Source organism: Rhagoletis zephyria, unplaced genomic scaffold (genome assembly GCF_001687245.7).
Source record: "Rhagoletis zephyria isolate East Lansing unplaced genomic scaffold, Rhagoletis_zephyria_1.1 Rzeph_scaffold_00014, whole genome shotgun sequence".
NCBI classification, from domain to species: Eukaryota; Metazoa; Arthropoda; class Insecta; order Diptera; family Tephritidae; genus Rhagoletis; species Rhagoletis zephyria.
In genome coordinates, this window is record NW_016157098.1 from 673918 (window position 1) to 696258 (window position 22341).

The 22341-nt window shown below is 34.2% G+C and overlaps 1 protein-coding gene across 4 annotated transcripts in view; it reads left to right on the top strand.

Annotated features, from left to right (window-relative positions):
* LOC108360096 (glutamate receptor ionotropic, kainate 2-like) overlaps positions 1–22341 on the top strand; it is a 167761-nt gene that overhangs the window by 1963 nt on the left and 143457 nt on the right. For 2 of the 4 annotated variants that reach the window (XM_017612261.1, XM_017612285.1), the window contains exons 1-3: positions 91–808; positions 15291–15518; positions 15588–15944. In XM_017612261.1, the coding sequence (XP_017467750.1) occupies positions 779–808; positions 15291–15518; positions 15588–15944 (615 nt within the window). In that variant the 5' untranslated portion in view covers positions 91–778. Of the gene's footprint in view, positions 1–90; positions 809–15290; positions 15519–15587; positions 15945–22341 lie in introns of those variants that run through there. The other 2 variants (XM_017612269.1, XM_017612276.1) reach the window with 2 other exon arrangements.

A 22341-nucleotide genomic window follows, 5' to 3' on the forward strand; every position in this document is an offset into this window, starting at 1 on the left:
CCTCTATCGATGTATGCAGATGTATTCAAAAGCAGTAATCTGTCAAAGTAAAATTTGCAGATGTTCATGAAAGGTATGAAGCCTTCGGCATAGCCGAAGACAGCGCTGCTCTTACTTGTTTTTTGTTCATTTCACCACACTTGCATCTTCACTTCTTAAGTACATACTATAGTTGCTATTATTCCACCATAACTTCAAAATTAATTTTGCGCACTTTTTTTACCTTAAAGGTTCACGTTAAGTTTTTTTGATACTTACTTATGTATCTTTGGTTTCAGCCTAAAACTAATTTATACTACGCTTGGGTCCAGCACCACTAAAATAGGGCCGGTTCCCACTTTTCCCAAGGCCACAGCAATTAGGTGGTAGTTATCCTGTTGCAAAAATTTTTGTTCTACGATTTTTTTATATTTTTTTTTGCAAATATTAGAGCGTTTAATCTCACCAATTAGTTTTAAATTTTGTTGCGATTTCACCTCGTTGGTTGTTTTGTAGGTTCGTATTTGGCGAATATGCAAGTGAGGTATGAAATTTAGTTGCCGCGTATTCCAATTTAATTATTTTCGCACGCTTTTTTATTAATAGGTGTTCGATGGAGGGTAAATGGCGTAGTGATATATGCTAGTGACCGTCCTGGAGTGAAAGAACGCTACAGCACAATCACGACATTTACCCACCTATGAATGCTCCCACTCTAGTATGCAGCCAAACTCTTGCTAGTTTTTCTTGTTTCTTTGCATTTCCATAACTTTTTGATTCCAGCCTCTCCATCTCCTGTATGCAGGCGCCTACATCACATGCGAGATCGGTAAGTGCTAATACCTAAGTTATATGTACAAATGTACATTCATCTATACATACGTAGTTAAATGCACCCACGGTTAGGCACGGGCATATGTGTTATACACATGAGAGCAAGAGATAGGTTGGAATATTACACATGTACATATTCTTACACTTTTTCTTTGAAGGTCCATTTCGTTTCGTATCTTTGAAATTTTTCTATATCCCGAATTTCATTATTCACCGCAAACACGCCAAACTCCATAAATACTAGGTAGATAAATACGTAGATATATAGATAGAAGTGAATTAATGAGTTTTTTTTGGATAGCCTGAATTTTCATCATTTGTAGTAGTATATAAACACTGAGCATAATTGAATATAACGTTTTTATAAGAAGCTCTGTATATTGAATTCTTACTAAGGAAATATATGAAGAATGTGATTAGGATTCAACGAAAAATCATGGTTTGCTGATTTTTTTATATTGGTGTGGGTGTTGCACTGGTGCAAAAGGGGGAAAATGGGTATCGACACTGATTGACGTTACTGACTTGGACATGACTTATCAATAGACGTACGAACTAAGGTCAGGTTTAGGGGACTTTGCCAATTGTAGGAGTCACGGCGAAGTCCAAGGCTACAAGATCGTAGATGGGGTGGGCTGACTCCACCTGACTCGGACGGGCCTCTTCTATCTCGTTTATATTTCTACTCTCCCGGTTTTTCAGTGTCTTTTCTCTAACAGGCATGATGACAAATTTTGTTTATGTCAGCTGCAAGTAAGGTGGTTGGAGGTGACCCCCCAACCGACGAGCTAGCTCGGGATGCCTGAATGCCAACCAACCTTACCCCAATAGCCAGCGACGTAACATACTGGAAAAGAGGGCGTGGCAGCTCCTATACTAAAATTTTCATGTTGTATATCTCTTGAAATATTTGTGTTAGAGCATTGGAACTTGCTGACGAGATAAATAAAATTAATTCCATACTCATGGGAAAATATGGGCGGTATTGGAAAAGGGGACGTGGCACCTCCCATAGTCACATGACCCCTTTAATTCCTTCTGACGTGGGGTGAAACCCGCGGGTGAAGCTAGTAAATAATAAATAAATGGGGTTTGAAACCTACTTTATTATTTAGGTTGAAGAATATTTCATTTCATTATCATCAATTTATATGAATTTAACAATACATTAGCGTGTACATATCTGATAAAGGAACTTAAAACATGTCGAAAAGAGATGCAAAAAAACTTAAATCAACATATGTATTGTGTGGCGGAAAGAAGTTCATAATACTAGTGGCAGAAATAAAAGAATCTCCTTATTTCAACCAGTTTAGTCTATATTTCGTTTCTTTATTTAATATATAAATTTTTGTATAAAATTCTACCTCATTTTATATATTTAACTGCATTTATAGGGTTCGAACGATACTATCGATATTGAGTAAGCATCGATACTGAGGGTATAAAAATGAGTACTTTAATACTCGATACCTTATTTGGTGATTTTACTCGATACTTTGCAAAGTACTCACAGTATCGAATACTTTTTAAAAAACACACATTTTAAATTTTTTTCTTCCATTGGCAACCCAATTTTCTTTGCTTATATGGATTACTATCATTCAATTTTGTCCATCACTTAAGATAACTGAAATTTCGTGTAGTCTGTTGCATAACGTAAACCAAATAAATTAAAGTTTAATGGCCTTATTCATAAAAAATTAGGTAGGTTTAAAGAGCTTAATAAAATGACATCATACATACATTTTTCAGTTTATAAACCTTTTTTTTATGAATAAGGCCATAAAACTTTACGCAAAGTTCACGAAAATGCAGAATTTTTAGAAAATTTTTGGGTATGCAGTTTTGTAACCTATTCAACTTTACGTGTAGCCTACTACCGTTAACTTTTAATTCAAACTTGCACATTATTATACTAAAATTTAATAGGCTACAAAAATGCATACCCAAAAAGGTAAAAAAAATCGTAATAAAATTTTAAATTCGTGAAAGTATATATATGTATGTATATGTGTACATTTAACGTTAAAATTACTTCTAACGTGAAAGTAAGTTCTGCAATGAAATAAAAATCAAATATTTTCAATTTTAATTGTTTTAATTTCAGGAAATAACTCGATATACGATTGAAGAATAAAATCATTTTAGTACCCCAAAAAACGTATTTTAATGAGTCCGATACTGAGTAGTATCGATACTTTTTGCCTGATACCTTTAGAGTATCGATACCATGAGCTCGATGCCATAATGAGTAATCAGTATCGATACCAAAGTCTCAAATTTCGAACCCTATGCATTTAAATGCGCATTTCAAAATTTGTACAACAATTATAAAAATGCAAAAACAATTTGCCAAAATTTCGAACTTTATACTCAGAATTTTTAGAAAAATTTTTGGTACACAATTTTATAGCCCATTAAGTTAGAGTAGGGTAACATGAAGTTTCATGCAATTACAAAATACCGTTGATTTTTGGGAATTTTCTAAACGATGCTGGGCATTTTCTTCCATATAAGCAAATTGCCGAACATACTTTGTATGGAAAAAAATGCGTGACACCTCCAGCAAAAAAATTGTAAAAATCAACGTTACTTTTAGTCACTTGAAACTTGCACTTTATCCTCCTGTACTTTAATGGGCTATAATTATAAAACTGCGTACCTAAAATTTTTCTAAAAATTCTGAGTAAGAAGATTGAAACAGTTTGAAACAAAAAAAATCAAACCACACCAAGCAATCAATATACTCACGACACTATGGGCCAAATACAGTAAAACTGCGTTTTTAGTTTTATAATTTTTTTTACTAAAACTTTATAATTTCAAAGATATGTTAAATTCTAAAAAACTATTTAAAAAATTCAGTGCAACGTAGAATAAAAATGAATACCAAATAAAAGATAAAATTCTGTAGGATTAAAAAAAAATTAAAATTTTTCGGGCTCGCAAGGACTAACAGCGATTGAAATGCCCTTTTAAAAATTTTATTTTTTTAAGCTAATAAAGTTAGAAGGACTATATTCGAGGATGTTGTCAAGTTTATATCAGTCCTTAACATATAATTTTTTCAAAATTAATATTGCTAAATTTCAAGGATATTCAAGGATTTTTAAGGACATTTTCAATACCTTATGCACCAAAAAATTTAATCTATTCTTTCTCTACGGAATTTTCTCTTTAATTTGATGTCCATACTGTTTTCCTAAGTACACTGCACTAAATTTTTTTAAAGCATTTTCTGAATTACTCATATCATTCAATTTTCAAAGTCCTTTTAAAAAAACCTGATGTCAGAGAGAAAAGCTAAAAACGCAATTTTATACTGCATATATTTGGCCCATGGCTTCGCGAATATATTGATTTTTAACCGACTTCCAAACAAGGAGGAGGTTATCAGTTCGTCGGAATATTTTTTTTTTTTTTATGTATGTTACTGCTTAACTTTGCACCACGTCAATTTCAATAATTCTTTTTGCAACGGAAAGGTAGTGTCTCAGAGGTGGTCCCATACTAATTTGGTTTAGATCCGATAATTGGATCATGAAATATATAGATATACATATATTTTTTTTAAGTCGGTTTTTTTTTGCTAAAAATTACTTGTTTGTGTGTAAAATTGCCTGTCGCACGGTGTTATGTGTATGTATAATTAGCTGGACATATCGAGGCCTAACCGCCAAAAGGGGGCGTAAGCGACAACATGTCCTATTTCCTGTTTTTGACAGAAATCGATTACTTACCACCATACGCACCAGCTGTCAAAATTTCAAAGTCCTACGAAGTACCGTTACAAAGTTATTGCGAAAACAATTTTGGCGTAAGTGCTTAATTGTACTCTGTTTACATTTTTTTGTGCCCGCAGTGTCGGTTAGGCCTTTTTCTCCGTGAACAATTTTTCATTGCAGAGGGGAATTGTTACATTTTTAACCGACTTCCAAAAAAAGGAGGAGGTTATCAGTTCGTCGGAATATTTTTTTATTTATTTTTATTTTTATTTTTTTTTTTATGTATGTTACCGCATAACGTTGGTGGTCCCGTACTAATCTGGTTAAGATCCGATCTGTGGATCATGAGATATATATATATATATATATTTTTTTTATATGAGAGTTGAATTCGGTTTTTTTTTTGCTAAAAATTACTTGTGTGAAAGTTTTGAAGTGCCTCTATTTTTCTTCCAAATATGGACTATTTACAAACAACGGTAAATTCATATATTTATGGTAGATTAAGATTTTGAATCAAAAGTATAAAAATAGAATACATGTACATGGTCTGATTCTGTGCTTGTTTCTTAAAATATTGCACTCCAATAAGGCAAAAAAGGCTCATCCTCTGCCCTTTGATGCTTTGTCAGGCGAGATGAGTGCCCTGAAAAGCAGAAGGTTGCTTAAAATGCCAATATTATAACAAGATATAAGAATTGAGTTAAAAGAATACGATAAGAATAAAATAATTGAGTTAAAGCATCAGAATGGTTTTTTAATGCAAAAAAATGTTTTTGAAAATATATCTTTTGGCTTAACCGCCGCAATTGCGAGCTGTAGCTTTTTTTTGTGGCGGCAAAAAGAGCGTAAGCGACAAAATCACCTGTTTCATTAAAGATGGGCAGATAAAACCACCAGTATTATATACCTAACATCAAACGTAACTTGTTCAATGACCTTCACGTTAGTATCTACAGTAATTGCCGTGCTAATAAAAAAAGTAAGTACGTAAGTAAGTAAGTAAGTAAGTAAGTAAGTAAAAGTATGTACATATCTACTTTGTCTCATAACCAATATACATACATTCATACATATGTACATACATACATATAGCTGCTTTTGCTTAAGATTATATTTTCTATCTAGATCCCTCTCCCCATGTTCGTTCTAATTACATTTATGTTATTCTGTTTTCCTTTATCTTCATTTTTATCTTTATACTCTATCGACAACAAAAACGATAGTAACATCCAATGAAATATCAATAACAAAACCGATAAAATATCGACACCAAAATCGATGAAAAATTCAATAAAAATTTCGATAGCGAAATCGATAATAATATTGGTAGCAAAATCTATTAGAAACTCGATAAAAATATCGCTAAAAATATCCATAACAAAATCCTTAAAATATTGATAACAGAATTGATAAATACCGACAACAAAATCAATAGATATCGATAACAACATCGATAAATATCGATAACAAAATCGATAAAAATATCCACAAAAAATCGCTAAAAATATCGATAACAAAACCGATAAATATCGATAACAGAATCGATATTAAAATCGATAAATATCGATAATATCGATCGAGTGGATTGACATCAATAACAAAATTTTTAAATATCGATAACGAAGTCGATTAATATCGATAACAAAATCGATAAATATCGATAACAAAATTGAAAGAAATATCGCTAGTAGAAACCCAGCAAAAAACACGACTACCACAGAAACGAAAGTGGAAACGAGCTAGGCGATGGGAATCGCTTACCGTTTCGCTTCAAGAAGGCCTTATCTTAACATGGGCATGTTATTGGAGGTAAGCCCTTACCCGCAGCATTACCTTCAAACGAAGGGAGAACGCATGGATAAACAGAATCCAGAGAAGCGAACAAAGAATGCCTTACAGAGAAACTAATGTAGAATGCCTAGATAAGTACATACTTATTTATATTAAATTGAAATCAGAAAATGTCTTAAAAGATTAAAATTAATTAAAATTTTTATAAATCAGCGTACATATGTATGTATTTTGGTATTTAGATAATCTTTAAAATCGGTATGTACATACATGCATATTTAATTAAGCTTAAAATTGTACTTCCTCACTCTTGTACGTCACTTCATTGACTGACTTCAACTTCGCTGCAAATTGAACAAAGCAAAACACGATTTTTATGCGAGACAAATTTCCACAGAAAGTAACGGTAGAAAAAGAATTTTTGGATATTCATTCCACTTTTCAGCTGACTACGATACAGCATTCTACTTTGCATTCCCCGAAATGAAGCAAAGAAGCGAAACAAATAAAATATTGTAGGACATTCTACTTTGCATTCCCCGAAATGAAGCAAAGAAGCGAAACGAATAAAATATCGTAGGACATTCTACTTTGCATTACCTGAAATGACGCAAAGAAGCGAAACAAATAAAATATTGTAGGACATTCTACTTTGCATTCCCGGAAATTAAGCAAAGAAACGAATTAAAAAATAAATATTATTGGACATTCTAATTTGCATTCCCCGAAATGAAACGAAGAAGCGAGACAAATAAAATATTGTAGCACATTCTACTTTGCATTACTGGCAATGCCTAAAAGAAGCGAAAAATTCGAAGGCATTATAACGCTATGCCTTCTAGAACACGTATCGATTACAAAATCGATAACAAATCGATAAAAATATCGATAACAAAATGGATAAAAATATCGATTATTATGTCGATAAGTTCCGAAAATATCGATAGCAAAATTGGTAACAATATCGATAGAAATTTCTATAAATAATCGATAACAAAACCGATAAAAATATCGATAAGTCCCGAAAATCTCTAAAGTCCCCAAATAGATCCCAGATTGAGTCTCTGTGTCTCGCTCTGTATCCTTTCCTCTTTAATTACCTTTATTTTAATCTTTGTTCCCCCATCTTCATCTTTACTTTTATTGGTATCCTCATCCTCCTCTTTGTCTTTACTTTTATGTATATCATTTTCTTCATCTAAATATTCCCCTTCAACTTTGCCCTTATATAGAAATGCAGCAAAGCCTCGAATGAGCGAAATCTTGGAAATTACTTATTTGTCGACTTCAAAGCCGCTTTCGACAGCACTAAAATGAGTTGCCTATATGCCGCGACGTCTGAATTTGGCATACCCGCGAAACTGATACGGCTGTGTAAATTGACGTTAAGCAATACCACCAGCTCCGTCAGGATTGGGAAAGACCTCTCCGAGCGTTTTACTACCCAACGGGGCTTCAGACAGGGCGACTGCTTTCCACACACACTCTATGGCCGTTTTGTTACATGGCGCAGAAGCATGGACAATGAAAACATCCGATGAGGCGGCGCTATGGGCCGTCGAGAGAAAACTCGGGCCCAGTACTAAAAAATCACGGGCCCCTATATATACATTGTATTAATTTAAAAGCATATGACCCAAATCGCCGAAAACGAGACCAAGGAAAAAATTGTTTCTCAGGTTTCGCAGATTTTTGATTATATCTGGGTCATGCATATTCTAAGGTATCGGACAACGTAAATATACACGAATCTTCTTCTCTCAATCATGATAATTAGTGGTGTGCTGAATTTTCGGTACCCAATACTTAAGAAAGATTTCGGTACCCAATACTTCCTTCTCGGTACCCAATACCGATTCTATACATAATTGCAGCTTTTTGACATAATTTTCAACAGAATATCTGTCAAAAAAGTAGCATCGACTTTATTTCGACTATGAATATGCTTCACAATAAGTACGAGTAAGACGATGCTCTCCCAAAAGTTGAACAATTTGTACTAAGCAATGTGGAAACCACATATCAAAACACTCTCATCGCTTTCTTGATATTGTCGCAACAGTAAACTACCATTTTATTAGTTTCCACCTTCGTAGATCTAAAATTTAAGAAAAATGTTTTGACGGATGAAGGAAGTCTTTCAAGGCCCCGGTCAAAAATCAGCTGGTTTGAATTCGTTCTATACATTTTAGTTGTTAATATTGATTTGCCGCATACGCGTGCGTCAAAAATTGAGAGTTGGGCAAATTTTATCAGTTGCGTCAACACATGCGTCTATTCAAAATCACAGAGTTGACTTGGATGCCAGTCAAACGCATCCCTGTGACGCAGAAAAGAATTTCTATCTTTTGCTACAATGAATGCTCTGACAGCAAATGTTCTTAGTTTTTGAATTTGAATTTTACGATTGAAAAACATTCAAACATTTTTAAAATGGAAGCATTTGGTCGTCGCGGTCCTTATTCATTTTTTCTTTATACGATTTTTTGTGTTTATTAGTAAAAAGTGAATAATTACATTAAGGGAGTATCAACACACTCAAAACGGCAAGAGTTAACCAGCGTTCGTGTTTCTGTGGCGTCAGCATTGCCTATGAGAACAGCTTCATATAAACGCATGATTCAATAATACAAGGTTGTGTAATTTGTGACAAGGTTGTGTAAATTTGACACTCCTTTATCTAGATTTGTATTTTGGAAGTAGGAGAAAGGGGAAGAATGTGTTCGCCTTTTGCGAAAACGGTTGTAGAAAGGTACTACAAAAAGAACGCAAAGTATACAATTAGAAGTAAAATGTGTATTATTAATTCTATGCGAATTTGCAATATATTTGGTGTTTTAATGGAAATACAAAACAATACAAAAAAATGTATATTTTTGATTTAAGTTATTCGTCATTTCCGGGAACAAATCTAGAATACCGACCGTTCAGCTATGCAAAAACGAAAAATGCAGATTATATCCAAATATGCTATTTATTATTGTTATTTTATTATTGTTATATTTAAAATTGTTATTTCTTAATTGTTTGCTCTTGTTGAAAGTTAAAGTATTAATCAAAAATTTTCTTTTCCAATAACAAATAAATTCATAGAACAATAAATTTAACTTCAAGAATTTAAACCATAACCACCATAAAGATAATTAATTTGTCTTTCAGCTGATGTACATAATATATAGCTTTTTTATATTTTTAAACCAAACCCCCCAAAAAACGAACAAATGTGTTTTTTCATGAAATAACGTTTTTTGAAAAAAACTGCATAATTAATGGTAAATAAATTTATATTATTTAGAAAGTACAAGTTATTATCTTTAATGCGATATTACATATTTTATCATGATCTACTTTTGGGTTTTAAGAATTAAGTGATAATAAAAAATTTGGTATCGTTGAAAACAGCGTAAAAAGTTTTATTAATCGGCACATTTGGTTATTTTATAGCTAAACGGTCGCTATTCTACACTTGTTCTAGAAAATTACGCAAACGAAAGTGATGCCAACGAATATTTAGTATGAAGAATTTTTTTTTTACTACTGATACCACTGGAAACTGTAGAGTAAGCAACATTCTGCACAAGTAAAGGAGCCTATTTTATGTGTGGGAGCGAGAAGACTGTTTTATTACAAAACCTTTCTATTATTAAATTAATGGAAATTAAAGAAGCACAACATGAAGTTAAGGGTTGTTTATATTTAAAGACCACCACTTTTTTGCATTATACTTGCCTCTCTTCGCTTGCCTTGTATTACTTTGAAGTTAATAAAAACCGTATTCGATAAAATAATCAGCGTTTAACTTTCTAAGTCGGCAGCATTTCTAATGTAATGTAACCGTCCAAGATATCAAAACGTTTTTTGTCGCGGAATCCACCAGACTAAAGAATTGAAAAATCTGGTTTCTTCGACCATTTTCGGCCTTCTTTCACAATAAAATAAAGCAGTTTCTTCATTATCCATATGTTTTTGGTGGAGAACTATTTGTAACGTAAAACGCGAGACATACGGGCATGCTTATGCATATAAACTAGCACACAAATGCGAACAATTTTGCCCTGACAGACGTCAGCATTGCGGATTAACGAGCCGCAGGGTCGTGGGTTCGAGTCCCACGGCCAGTAGGATTTTCCTCTATTTCGTTTTTAGTATTTTTTTTTATAAGTTCTATATTTTTTAACATTGCTTTCAGTTAGTTGTTGTTGACTTTTTAATAAAATTCATCTGTAAACGTTTAAAATAGCTAATAGTAAAATATAAAATGTGATATAAAATAAAGTAATATTAAATATATAGAAAAAATAAAATAAATAACAAAAATCAAGAATTGTTTCGCAATCGCTCCAACCGAGGATCGACCCTGGCAGCTATAGGCTTGTAGCACGCAACTCTCACCACTCGGTTAGCGCGGACGCCAAACTCTCCTGCTTTGTTCGCTTATTTGTACAAAAGACAACAGCTCGCCGTTTTTACCAGTGTTTTCATCGAAATTTCCCCTGATCCGAGTTAGTTCCCAAGAAAATCGTGCATTTGTTCGGCTGCTTATGCATATTTTAAGGAGGAACATGCATGAGTTAAAGCAAATAAAGGCTGTTTATGCAAATAAGCGAGCCCGTTTGTCAACCGTATAAGAGTCTTCTTTACTAATTTAGTTTTCAGGTAAAATTATTTTTTATTTAGTTAGAGATAGGGCTCATTTTGATAGCAACATTGTAAGCTATTGAACTCATAGTTAACATTTAGTATATTCCTTTTAACCCAAATCCTTTTAACCCAAATCCTTTTCTTTTCTTCCTATTTGGCGCTGTAACCGCCTAAGCGATTTTGGACGAGTTTAATAAAGCGCGCCAGTCGTTTCTCTTCTGTGCAAACTGACGCCAATTGAAAATGCCAAGTGAAACCAAGTCCAAGTGAGTTAAAGCAAATAAAGGCTGTTTATGCAAATAAGCGAGCCCGTTTGTCAACCGTATAAGAGTCTTTTTTACTAATTTAATTTTCAGGTAAAATTATTTTTTATTTAGATAGAGATAGGGCTCATTTTGAAAGCAACATTATAAGCTATTGACTCATAGTTAAAATTTATATTCTTTTTAATTCAAATCCTTTTCTTCTTCTTATTTGGCGCTGTAACCGCCTAAGCGATTTTGGACGAGTTTAATAAAGCGCGCCAGTCGTTTCTCTTCTGTGCAAACTGACGCCAATCGGAAATTCCAAGTGAAACCAAGTCCTTCTCCACCCAGTCTTTCCATCGCAGTGGGGGCCTCCCTCTTCCTCTGCTACCACCAGCGGGTTCCGACTTGAATACTTTCAGAGCTGGAGTTTCGGTGCCCAATCGAACGACATGGCCAAGCCAGCCGGGCCGCTATATTGCTCAAATAGGCTCAGAAAATAAAAATTACGTAGAATAATAAAAAACGCGAGAATTATATTATTTCAAAAAGGAACGAGGCCAAAAGAAGCGAAACAAAAAGCTAAAAGAAGAAGGTTTTCTGATTAGATAATAAAAATATATTGGATTTATTTCAAGTACTTTTCTAGTGCTATTATTATCCTTCAAAATGCACTCTCGAATGGTGCTATGAGATTTTTCCTTCAAGAGTTACGTCCACTTTAGCCGTCTTGTCCTCGAATCTAACATCGCCAAACCAAGCATATGCTTTCTAACTCAACACATTTTCCAATGGCCATAGTTTCTGAAGGAAAACTCGTAAAGCAACTATCTAAGGCGCATTTTGAATAGATAGAATAGTACTAAATGTCATAGAACAAACAAAAGTGGCCATTAAAGCCTTTTTTCGTGTACTTAACCCCGGAAAACCTCAATATCTTGGCACAGTTGTAACCTCCAGTTCGAGTTCTAGCAAGAAAATTACTTCTGAAACGACTTACAGCTGCACAGCAACAGAAGTCTGTATTCATAATTATTATGTTCTTAATTTCTTTGTATTACATGTCAAATCGCAAGTCTGCTTAATTCATGCTACTTATTGCATAAAACAGATTACAAGCTATTTTTTGCAAATATTGACCTCAAATTTAATTTTATCAGTTCAATAAATACGTAGCTCTTGAGTTCCATCCTTAAGCTAAGAAACCGTGTACCAATTTTGAAAACATTATATAAGGAGAGTAGACTTTTTCGATAATATAAAGCAGCTGTTGAAAGAAGAAAAACTATCCGAAAGTTGTATTCTAGCGAGTTTCAGCGGGTTTTGAAAAGCAACAGTAACAGTCAGCGTTTTGGGCCATATGAACATTTTCTTTAATTTATAGAGTCGAAAACAATCAGCACGATTCGTAATATGTTTATAATGAAGGCCTATAACGAAGGAGCAATTACATTTAAAAAAAAAAATAATAACAAGTTGTGGTTCTGATATTTCGGGCCCCTTTAAGAAGCCCGGGGCCGGGGGGATTCACCCCTTTCGCCCCTCCCTCTCGACGGGCCTGGCGGCGCTTGAAGGATTATCGAGAAAAATATTTTGCGGAAGATTTACGGGCCTTTACGCGAATTAAAATCCAGCGGCTCCACTGGCTTTGTTATCTCGTTCGAATGGACACCGACGCTCCAGTTCTGCAAGTATTTGACTCGGAACCCGCTGGTGGTAGCAGAGGAAGAGGGAGGCTCCCAATGCGATGGAAATACCAAGTGAAGAAGGACTTAGCTTCACTTTGCTTTTCCAACTGGCGTGAGTTGGCATAGAAGAGAACTCGGCCAAAATCGCTTAGGCGGTTATATCGCCAAATAAGAGAATGAGCAAATTGTAAAAAAGGATTTATTTCGAAATGCGTAGATAAAAATCTTAAGGTGGTTGTTGTGGTAGCATTGCAATTTGCAAAAAAAATTTGAAGCTCTACCACAAATGTGCTATAGTCCGAACACTGGCTTTTAAACCCATATATGATAATGTTAATTTACCCACCTCTGATGTAAGTTCATGAATCATGGTACTTGCATGTACATCAGCGCGATTCATGAAACGTCCCAAAGTGGAATTTTTGACGAAATGACAACGTTGTGAACAAAATTTTATGAATGGCATAAGTCATCAGTCAAAGGTAAAAAGTTTTGTTATTAGTTTATGATGGTAGAATGATTTACAGGTGCATTCAATGAAAAGTAACCAACCATTTATCCACAAGAGGTGGAAGTGGCTTATGTCACATTCAAAATAAACGGCTTATTATTAAAATATTTCCACACACCGCATGTTTTCACGTGTACATAAAACCCGTACATAGATATGTATAACGTCGATATGTATATACTGTCGATGGGGCATCACCAGCGATGCGTTGTACCATCGGTTGTATCGGTATTGCCATCGATAGTTTGCCACCACTAAGCTAGAGTATAGTATTCAAGACTCTTACATTTTCTTAATTGAAACGGCCCTTACAATTGTAGACAATTTCACTAATAATTACAAGTGTATGAAATAATATTGTGTTGCAAGGAATTGGGATACTTGTAGTTAAAAGAGAATTCGGAATAACCTGTAGATTGTGCCCAATTGTAGACATTGTGTAACAGGCCCCAGAGCGATCGAAATACCCTGTTTATGTCCAGATTAATCCACCTACTGTTAACATAAACTCTAGACTTCTTAATAGAAACCTCTGCGAAAGTTGCTGGTGCTGCTTGCTTACGTTCCCGAAGTTTTGTAGCAGACCATATTCATGCTCACTCGTCTACTTCCTGAATTCCCGAAACATCATTATTTTCTAGGACTGAGTAAAAATTTAATTACAGGAATTGTTGACATTTCTTAACTCATATCTAGGGAAACGATATCGAACCGAAATTATCGATATGGTACTCATTTAAAGTATCGCTGTAAAAATATCGGGTACCCATTAATATCGGAATAAAGAGACTCGATATACCAAAATAAAAAATAAAAAAAATCTGAATATTCGTGTCGTATGTATGCCGCTACGGGGTAGTGATTAGAAACCTCCGAGCGTATTTCTGCCATGAAAAACAGCTTCTCATAAAAAATACAATCGGCGTTCAGAATCGGCGTAAAACATTAGGGACGCCCTTTGTGGCACAACATGAAGGCGCACGCAACAAATCGAAGGAGAAGCTCAGCTAAACACTAACATATTGTGTAAGCGCCGATCTATTATTATTACTACATCGCGTAGGGATTGAGGTGTTTACTTAAAACACCGAGACAGCGTGTTCAAATCCCGCCATATGCAATCCTAACGATAGTAAAAAATTTCTGTTCTTTAAAGCCCAATTTATATCGGCAAGAATTGATAATCACATTATCTCTGTAATTTGAGTTTATGACATTCGATACGATGCTACGGTTCTGGTACTCGATTCCAAAAAATATCGTTTTAAAACTATCGAGTAAAAAATGTCGGTATCGAACGCCAAAAGTATCGATATGGTATCGTATCGTATCGAAATTCGTGTCCCTAATCATATCCAGCCAGTCGTTGCCAATTTGAATACCCGAATCGCATCCTGCGTACTGTCAACAAAGATATTTTAGACCCCGTTCACATGACAGGTGCTTAACGCGCGCTTACAGCTACATATATTTCCTTGCATTTTTCTTAAGGTATTCATATGCTAACGCGCCTTAAACGCAGGAAAATACTTGTAGTTCTTTGGAGCGCGTTATCAAACGCGTATTAAGCGCCCGTCATGTGAACGGGGTCTTAATCATGCTTACCATCTTTGTGTAGATGTATGTATATATGCCAATATCGCTTTTTAAAGTGCTTTTACTTTCAGCCTACACTTTTAAACATTTGCTTAACAAATTATGCCCATTAAACTATTTTTTATTAATGTTAAAAGTAAATTATGGATGTAACTAAAAATGGAAAGCTTTGTTCCAAAAAAAATGCTTTGTTGTAGATTTGCATTAAATATCACTGTCCTTTTGCGCTTACTCTGACAAACAGTTCTGAACCATAGTTATCATGACGTTTCAGATTTTGCAGCTACAGATGAACGAATATAAATACCATTACTTATTTACTAGTTTCGACATTGAAACATTCGATCTCGAGGACTTCAAATATAATTTTGTGAATATCACTTCGTTCCGTCTGGTTGATGTCGGTGATGTGAGCGTGCGCAACATACTCAAGGACATGGAAGCATTCAGAAGCGAACACAACAATGAAAAAACTTACTACCGAAAGCTGCGCACGATACAGGTGATGGTATATTTCCAAAAAGACAGCGTGATAATTTACAAAACTGTCTGCAATTCAATTTCCGCACAGACAGAACCAGCGCTAGCATACGATTCAGTTTATATATTTGCTATTGGCTTAAAAACCTTGGAACAGTCACATGCACTGCGCATTTCGAACGTTTCATGCGAGGACGAGACACCATGGGAAGGGGGTTTGAGTTTGATAAACTATATAAATTCGGTGGAGTGGCGGGGTCTAACCGGCCCGATACAGTTCAAAGAAGGCCGACGTGTTCAATTTAAGTTGGACCTAGTCAAACTGCGCCAACATTCCATAGTTAAAGTGGGCGAGTGGACCCCACAGACTCGTCTCAATATAACCGAGCCGTCGCTATTCTTCGATGCAGGCACAATGAATGTTACGCTAGTGGTTATAACAATATTGGTAAGTATAGGTACATAGATGGAAGTCCTCATTACGTCTAGCGCCTAGACAAACTACCTCTACCGTAACTTTTTTGACTACCTCAAGACCAGGCTGTCGATGACTACCTATAGTAATAAAAACTCACATGACAACTTCAAGCGCTGTATATATTAGAATGTCTCTGTTCTGTCCTGTAGCACCACAATATGAAATGTTGACCCGTTTAAACTAAGCTAAAACTAGCAAGATGACCCTAAGTATGATCTCTACGTTTTCTGGTTAAAATTACTTTTATTTAAGTAATACTTACTTGTAAAATTTATTAATTCCGCGACAGAAAGATTTATTGAACTTTTGATAAAATGTATGCACTTCTCGCGCGAGAAAATTCCGGCAAATATGTGACAGAAATGAATCAGCTGACATTTTAACGCATGTGTTACCACATTATCAGACCTGCGACCTCGTTAAGTTGGTAATGATATATTCGGTAATTTACAAAAACAAAACAATGGTGGGAGTTACCGAATACCGAATTAACGAGTATAGTCTGAATACCCTTAATACGATGTTTTTTTGTAGAAAAACTGTAAATGTAAATGTAATGTAACGAAAACACTATCAGCCGGTGCGAACAGCCTTCAGCCCATAATCCACATAGTACTAAAGTAGATAAACTGTGTGCGTTAAAGGCATAATATAAGTTCAGGCGTGCGTATGGAATGTTTTCATATACCTCCATTTTCAAAGAAACAATTAGGGAGCCAGAAAATTCAGCTCGGCTCCCTTTTTCTATCTTCCTGGAGCAGATAAATTATTGTGAGTAACCGAATTCATTTAGTGCTTTCTATATGAGGGTTTGTCTCCATTCTTTTGTGAATTCGTTTATGATTTATTTTGGAACAAATTTCCGTCATTTCTTGTCAAGTTTGGTTTGGAGAAAACCCGGTTTAGTCGTTGCGCCATCTTCAGTCCACAAACCAAACTCGAAAAGGAATGATGGAAAATCGTTCTAATATAAGTTATCTTACCACCCAGTCGGAAAAATCAACCAACACTAACACACATGATTATATTCCAGTTTTTTTTAATTATAGATAATTTTGTAATTTAATTCATTCACCTAAACTTCTAAAGATGTGCTAGGAACCTATAAACCGATTGCATTTAATTTATTTTGTTTTGGAATTTCTCTTATTAAAAGCTTTTAACAAATTTATGTTAAAGCTGAACTACTAATTCCATTCAAATATTATTCATATTTTTTTACTTTTGGAGCATATTTTAAATTGTTTGACATATTTTTAATTATAATGCGATAGTTACACTTTTCGTAATCTATTTTTGTGCAGTGTTGTTTTCCTACCACGTTTATATCAACTCGCTTTCTTGTTTATTTAAATAGTTTTTAGTATTACGGTGATATTTTTCCAACATGTGAATCTCACTACACTTTTGCATTCGGTGTTGCGACCTCTCTAGACTTTTCCTATAAAAGCAGAATTTTTCGAACTGAACCCCCTCAAAACGGTCTGTTTAACATCATTTATTGAGTTCTACCTTACACCTTTATTGTCCTGTCTTAATTTAGGGAATCCGATGGGGACTACAGAGTGGATGAGATAAGATTTCACAGCGAAATTCCCGTAAAAGATGTCTAGATTGTTTCGAGGAATGGGCTGACGCGTTATCGTGATGGAAGATCACACCCTCATACAACTTTCCAGGCCGTGTTTTATGATTGCAGCTTTCAATAGTTATGTGCTGAATTTTCGGTACCCAATACTTGAAAAAAATTTCTGTACCCAATACTTTCTTTTCGGTACCCGATACCGATTCCATAAATTAAATCTTTGTCATAATATATACACTTGTAGTCAGCTGATTAAGTTTAGTGACATTTTGACCAGTTTTGGTTATTTATATTTTGTTCATTTAATGTTTATAATTTTGTTTATAAAAGTCTAGCACATTACATAACCAGCACCACATCAATTCACATTTAAAACTTCTTACAAAAATTATAAAAATTCAACAAACTTTAACAATCACACCTAAAAAAAATTATTAAAAATCAACGCGGTTTCCTAGCTTATTGAAATTTGCACTTTAACCTACTTAAATTTAATGGGCTATAAAACTGCATAAAAGGTTAAAAATTTTTGGGAGTATTTGTTAAAGTTTGTTTAATTCTTATAAATTTTGTACGAAATGAAGGAAGACAATACCACTAATAATTGTACCATGAGCTTACTCGTGCGAGCAGTGCACTCAACACACGTATTCTTACGCTCTTTAAATAAGTCGTTGTTCTGACCACAGTATCTACAGCAATAAACCTTTTTGAGTACTCCTCGGGGGTAAAATCTGATCAGGGTTGATAATGAGAAGGAGCAAGAATTTTGTTGATTCAGAGTTGTATACAAAATTACTGTGGTATGAAAGGGAGCAACAACCGTACCATGACAGAGTGGCACAAGTCATGACTGTGTCGGTGACCGAAATTAATTTCAAAAGTGTAAAAAGAATTGCAAATTATTGTTTATTATTATAGATACTAATAAAAGTTATCAAAGTCCAGTTTATAACTTGTTTAACTATACTACTAACTATATTACACCGTAACTGATAACGAACTGGTAAATGCAGAAAACGCTAGTAATTCAGTCAAATAAGGCAAATCTCGAAATGAAAGATAATAAGCTAAACATTTTCACAAGTCTTTATTTTGGTCTTATAAAACTTACCTCAAAAGTCTCATATGACCATGTGTCCGCGTCTTAAGATTTTTAAGGTCAAAGGTCACGAAAATCAGTTTTTTGCAAATATCTCGTTTCAGGTCATTAGAAAAATTGCAGACCGAAAAATTCTCTTCAACTTTTGTTTCAAGTAATTTTATGTACATTCAACCCTTCTTGAGATAGAGCGCAAAGAGTGGGGGACCGCCTACCTGTATATACGATACCGCGAGATCAGCTAGTGGAATACAACAAATAAACGAGTTATATAGTTAACTAGCAGACCCCGCGAACTTCGTCCCGCCCAAAATTTATTTTTTTATTGAAACATTTGGTACAACGTTTTCGCCAGCAATTCACGTTCACGTTTGGTTTTGTGGTCGACAGAAGGCATATACTACATTGCCGTCTTAAATAACCTGACGAAAGCGTTATACTGGGAAGAAGTCCTTGCGGCTCGATGGTGAATCGTCGAGATCACCTCTTATAAAAAGAAGGAGCTTCATTTATATAATTAGTGTCGGTAACACAGGGCAACACCGATTTTGATGCGGCAAATGTTAAAGCTGTTTTTGATAGACTTTTTTGTCCTGATTACGAATCCGTAAGTATAAAGTTTTCATCGGCTCCAGATTTTGAGAAAAACGTGGTAAAAGTGTCAAAAAAGTCGCGTTTTTGCAATATTTGAGAAACTCTATCAGGGACACAAAAGGTGATAGAACCTTCCACTTAGGCTTAAATTAAAGCTAGAGCTACATACTACTCACCGTTTGCTGTGAACATTTTCCGACGGATTTTCTCTTTTTTTCGGAAAATGTTCAGTGAGGTCCCCCGAAGCAACTTGAGGATTGAAATTGTTTCCAGGGTACCGTGCACTATGCCTGAAAATACTATTCCTGCACCTTTCCCTGATGGTCACCCATACTCATTTACTTTTTATCGCACAACAATAAAAAAAAATACTGGAGAACTATGCAACTGAAAAAAGGTGTAAAAATCAGTGTTAGCTGTTTAATAAATGACTATAGGTGACCTTAGGGTCAAGGTGCAGGAATGGTATTTTCAGGGATTGAAGTCAGAAGTCCCAGCCTTAATTTTAGCCTAAGTGGAAGATTCTAACACCTTTTTCTTAATTGCGGTAGGTACTCAAAATTCCCAAAATCATTTTTTCCTGTTCAACAAATGACTATAAGTGACTATCAAGTAAAGGTGCAGGAATTTGCAGGGATAGTAGTCAAGATTTTTTGCTTTAATCTAAGCCTAAGTGAGAGGTCCTACCACCCTTTGTTTCTTTGCTAGTGCTTCTCAAATATTGCAAAAAACGCGATTTTTTGACACTTTGACCTCGTTTTTCTTAAAATCTGGAGCTGATGGAAACTTTATACTTACGTCAAAAAAGCGTTAAAATTTGCTGCATCAATTGTTTCCCCATTTTTGTTGGCCTGTGTAATAAGTATTGTTAAATAGCCGATACCCGCATGTTTTCGTCGCCTTCAAACACCTTTCGAACTGTAAAACAATGACTCAATTCTATATAATAATATAATAGATCTATAATACGGGTATCGAATTTCAAGCAAATCGGACCATAAATAAGATTTTTCGGAATATATCGGTCCCTGGTCCACCTATCAGAAAAAAATATCCTATGTGTTAAGCCAGACAAAAAGCTACCTACGTGACAAATTTCAAGCAAATCGGACCATAAATAAGACTTTTTCGAATAGATCGGTCCCTGGCCCACGTAACGGAAAAAATGGATCCTATATGCTAATCTAGGCAAAAGGCTACCTAGGTACCAAATGGAGAAAATTGTTCCCAATTGATTCATGCTCACAATGAATTTCACAATTATCCGCAATTTTCCAAGCTTCACAACGAATTTTCCACCTTTACATCGTCCAACATCATCAAATCTTGCGATTAAATGCAAAATTTTGTCAAAAAAAATTCAAATTGTTCTTCCGGATTTTTCAGAGTTTTCCACTTAGAATTTTCTATTTTTCTATTCGAAAGCCATTCCGAAGGAATTGCACAAAAAATTCCATAAAAAAATTTAATTTTCGACTTTTCCAATTTCCCGACTTTTCCGGAAGGTTTTCCCAAAATTTTCTTCCGTAAAAACCGTCTCCTGGTAATAACGAACAACTAAAAAAAAATTTAGCCAAATCGGTCCAACCGTTCTCAATTGATGAATGACTATACATTTTTCACACCATTTTTATATAAGTATATAGATTATTCACTTAAAATACTATTATTATTATTAAATTTGTATTAGTTATCATTTTATATACTATGTTTATAGAAATTATTCATAAATAAAATATTCTCTAACAAGTATTTATTTTGTTTTTATCAATCATACAATATATTTTATTGAAATACTTCAAATGCAATTTAATTATATTTTTATTAACTGCATATAAAATAAAGTAAGATCAACTGCAGAATTTAACAATTATGATTTTTATAGTTAATTAGATACTGAAAATATTATACTTATTAAGTTTAATTATTCATTATTTAGTAAGTATTTACTATACTTTATTTTTAAAAATTTTCATAAATTAAACATTCGCTTATATTAAAAATATGCATTACATTTATGTGAATAATAAAATGTTAATATGGTATAGCGCAAATTAGTTTTAATTATATTTATATTTATTAATCGAATAATGAATTCATTGAAGTATAATTTTAATATATATTTTTTTATTATTGTTTATGGTAAATATTTTTTTTAAATATTCTTCTTGTTCATTATCATTTTCTTCTTTTTCTGTCTGTTCAATATCGGATTCATTACCATCATTATCGTTTTCTTAACTATTAGAATAGAAAGATTCAAGAATATCAGGTGCATATTCACTTTCTTCAATGAAATCACCTGAAGTTGATGAAGCGTTGAGACATGATTGTCCATTACACTGCCCACAAATTAAAGAGCATTGCAATTCTGATTTTCTGCATCGGCAATTAGAACCACAACCTTTCTTGCAATTGCAAAATATTGTACTAAGCAGTTCTTCTGGTGCTGGCGGTAATAATGTTGTAACTGGTGGTTCCAGGAGTTCATTTTGCAGTACTCAGCCTAATTCCTGGCGTTCTAAATTATTTCACAACCAAATTTGGGTCGGATAATAGACACGAATAATATGCTGATGAGCTACTGCACTTGTAGGTGGAAGACTTCATAACTGCACTGGTTTGTTGAGTCTTGTTGATTTGATGAACTGTGTATCGAAAAGTGTCTATATCGTGTTCTGATTTTGGAGCATTATACGTTGCTAAGAAAATACGTACTCGATTTTCAAATAATTCTTGTACAGAGCAGTTTTTTTGTTGAAATACTTGAGTTGACGCTTTTGAATGATTATTAATTTCGAACATTTTAATAAATGATATTTTTCCTTTTTTATAAAGTGCAGAAGTCATATCACACCCACTAAACGCGAGTAAAAATAAAATGTGTTTTTTAGAATGAGGGTATTTATCACAACTTTTCGATGAATACAACCCTTACCAATTTTTTTGAATAAAATTTGTTGTTGATGTGTTTGAGTACACCCTATCAAGATAACTAGCAAACCAATATCTTCTCCTATGATGACGGGAGTTTTTTGCTGTTCAGACTCTGCAATAGCTGTTTCCACAATGAGAACATCAGCATT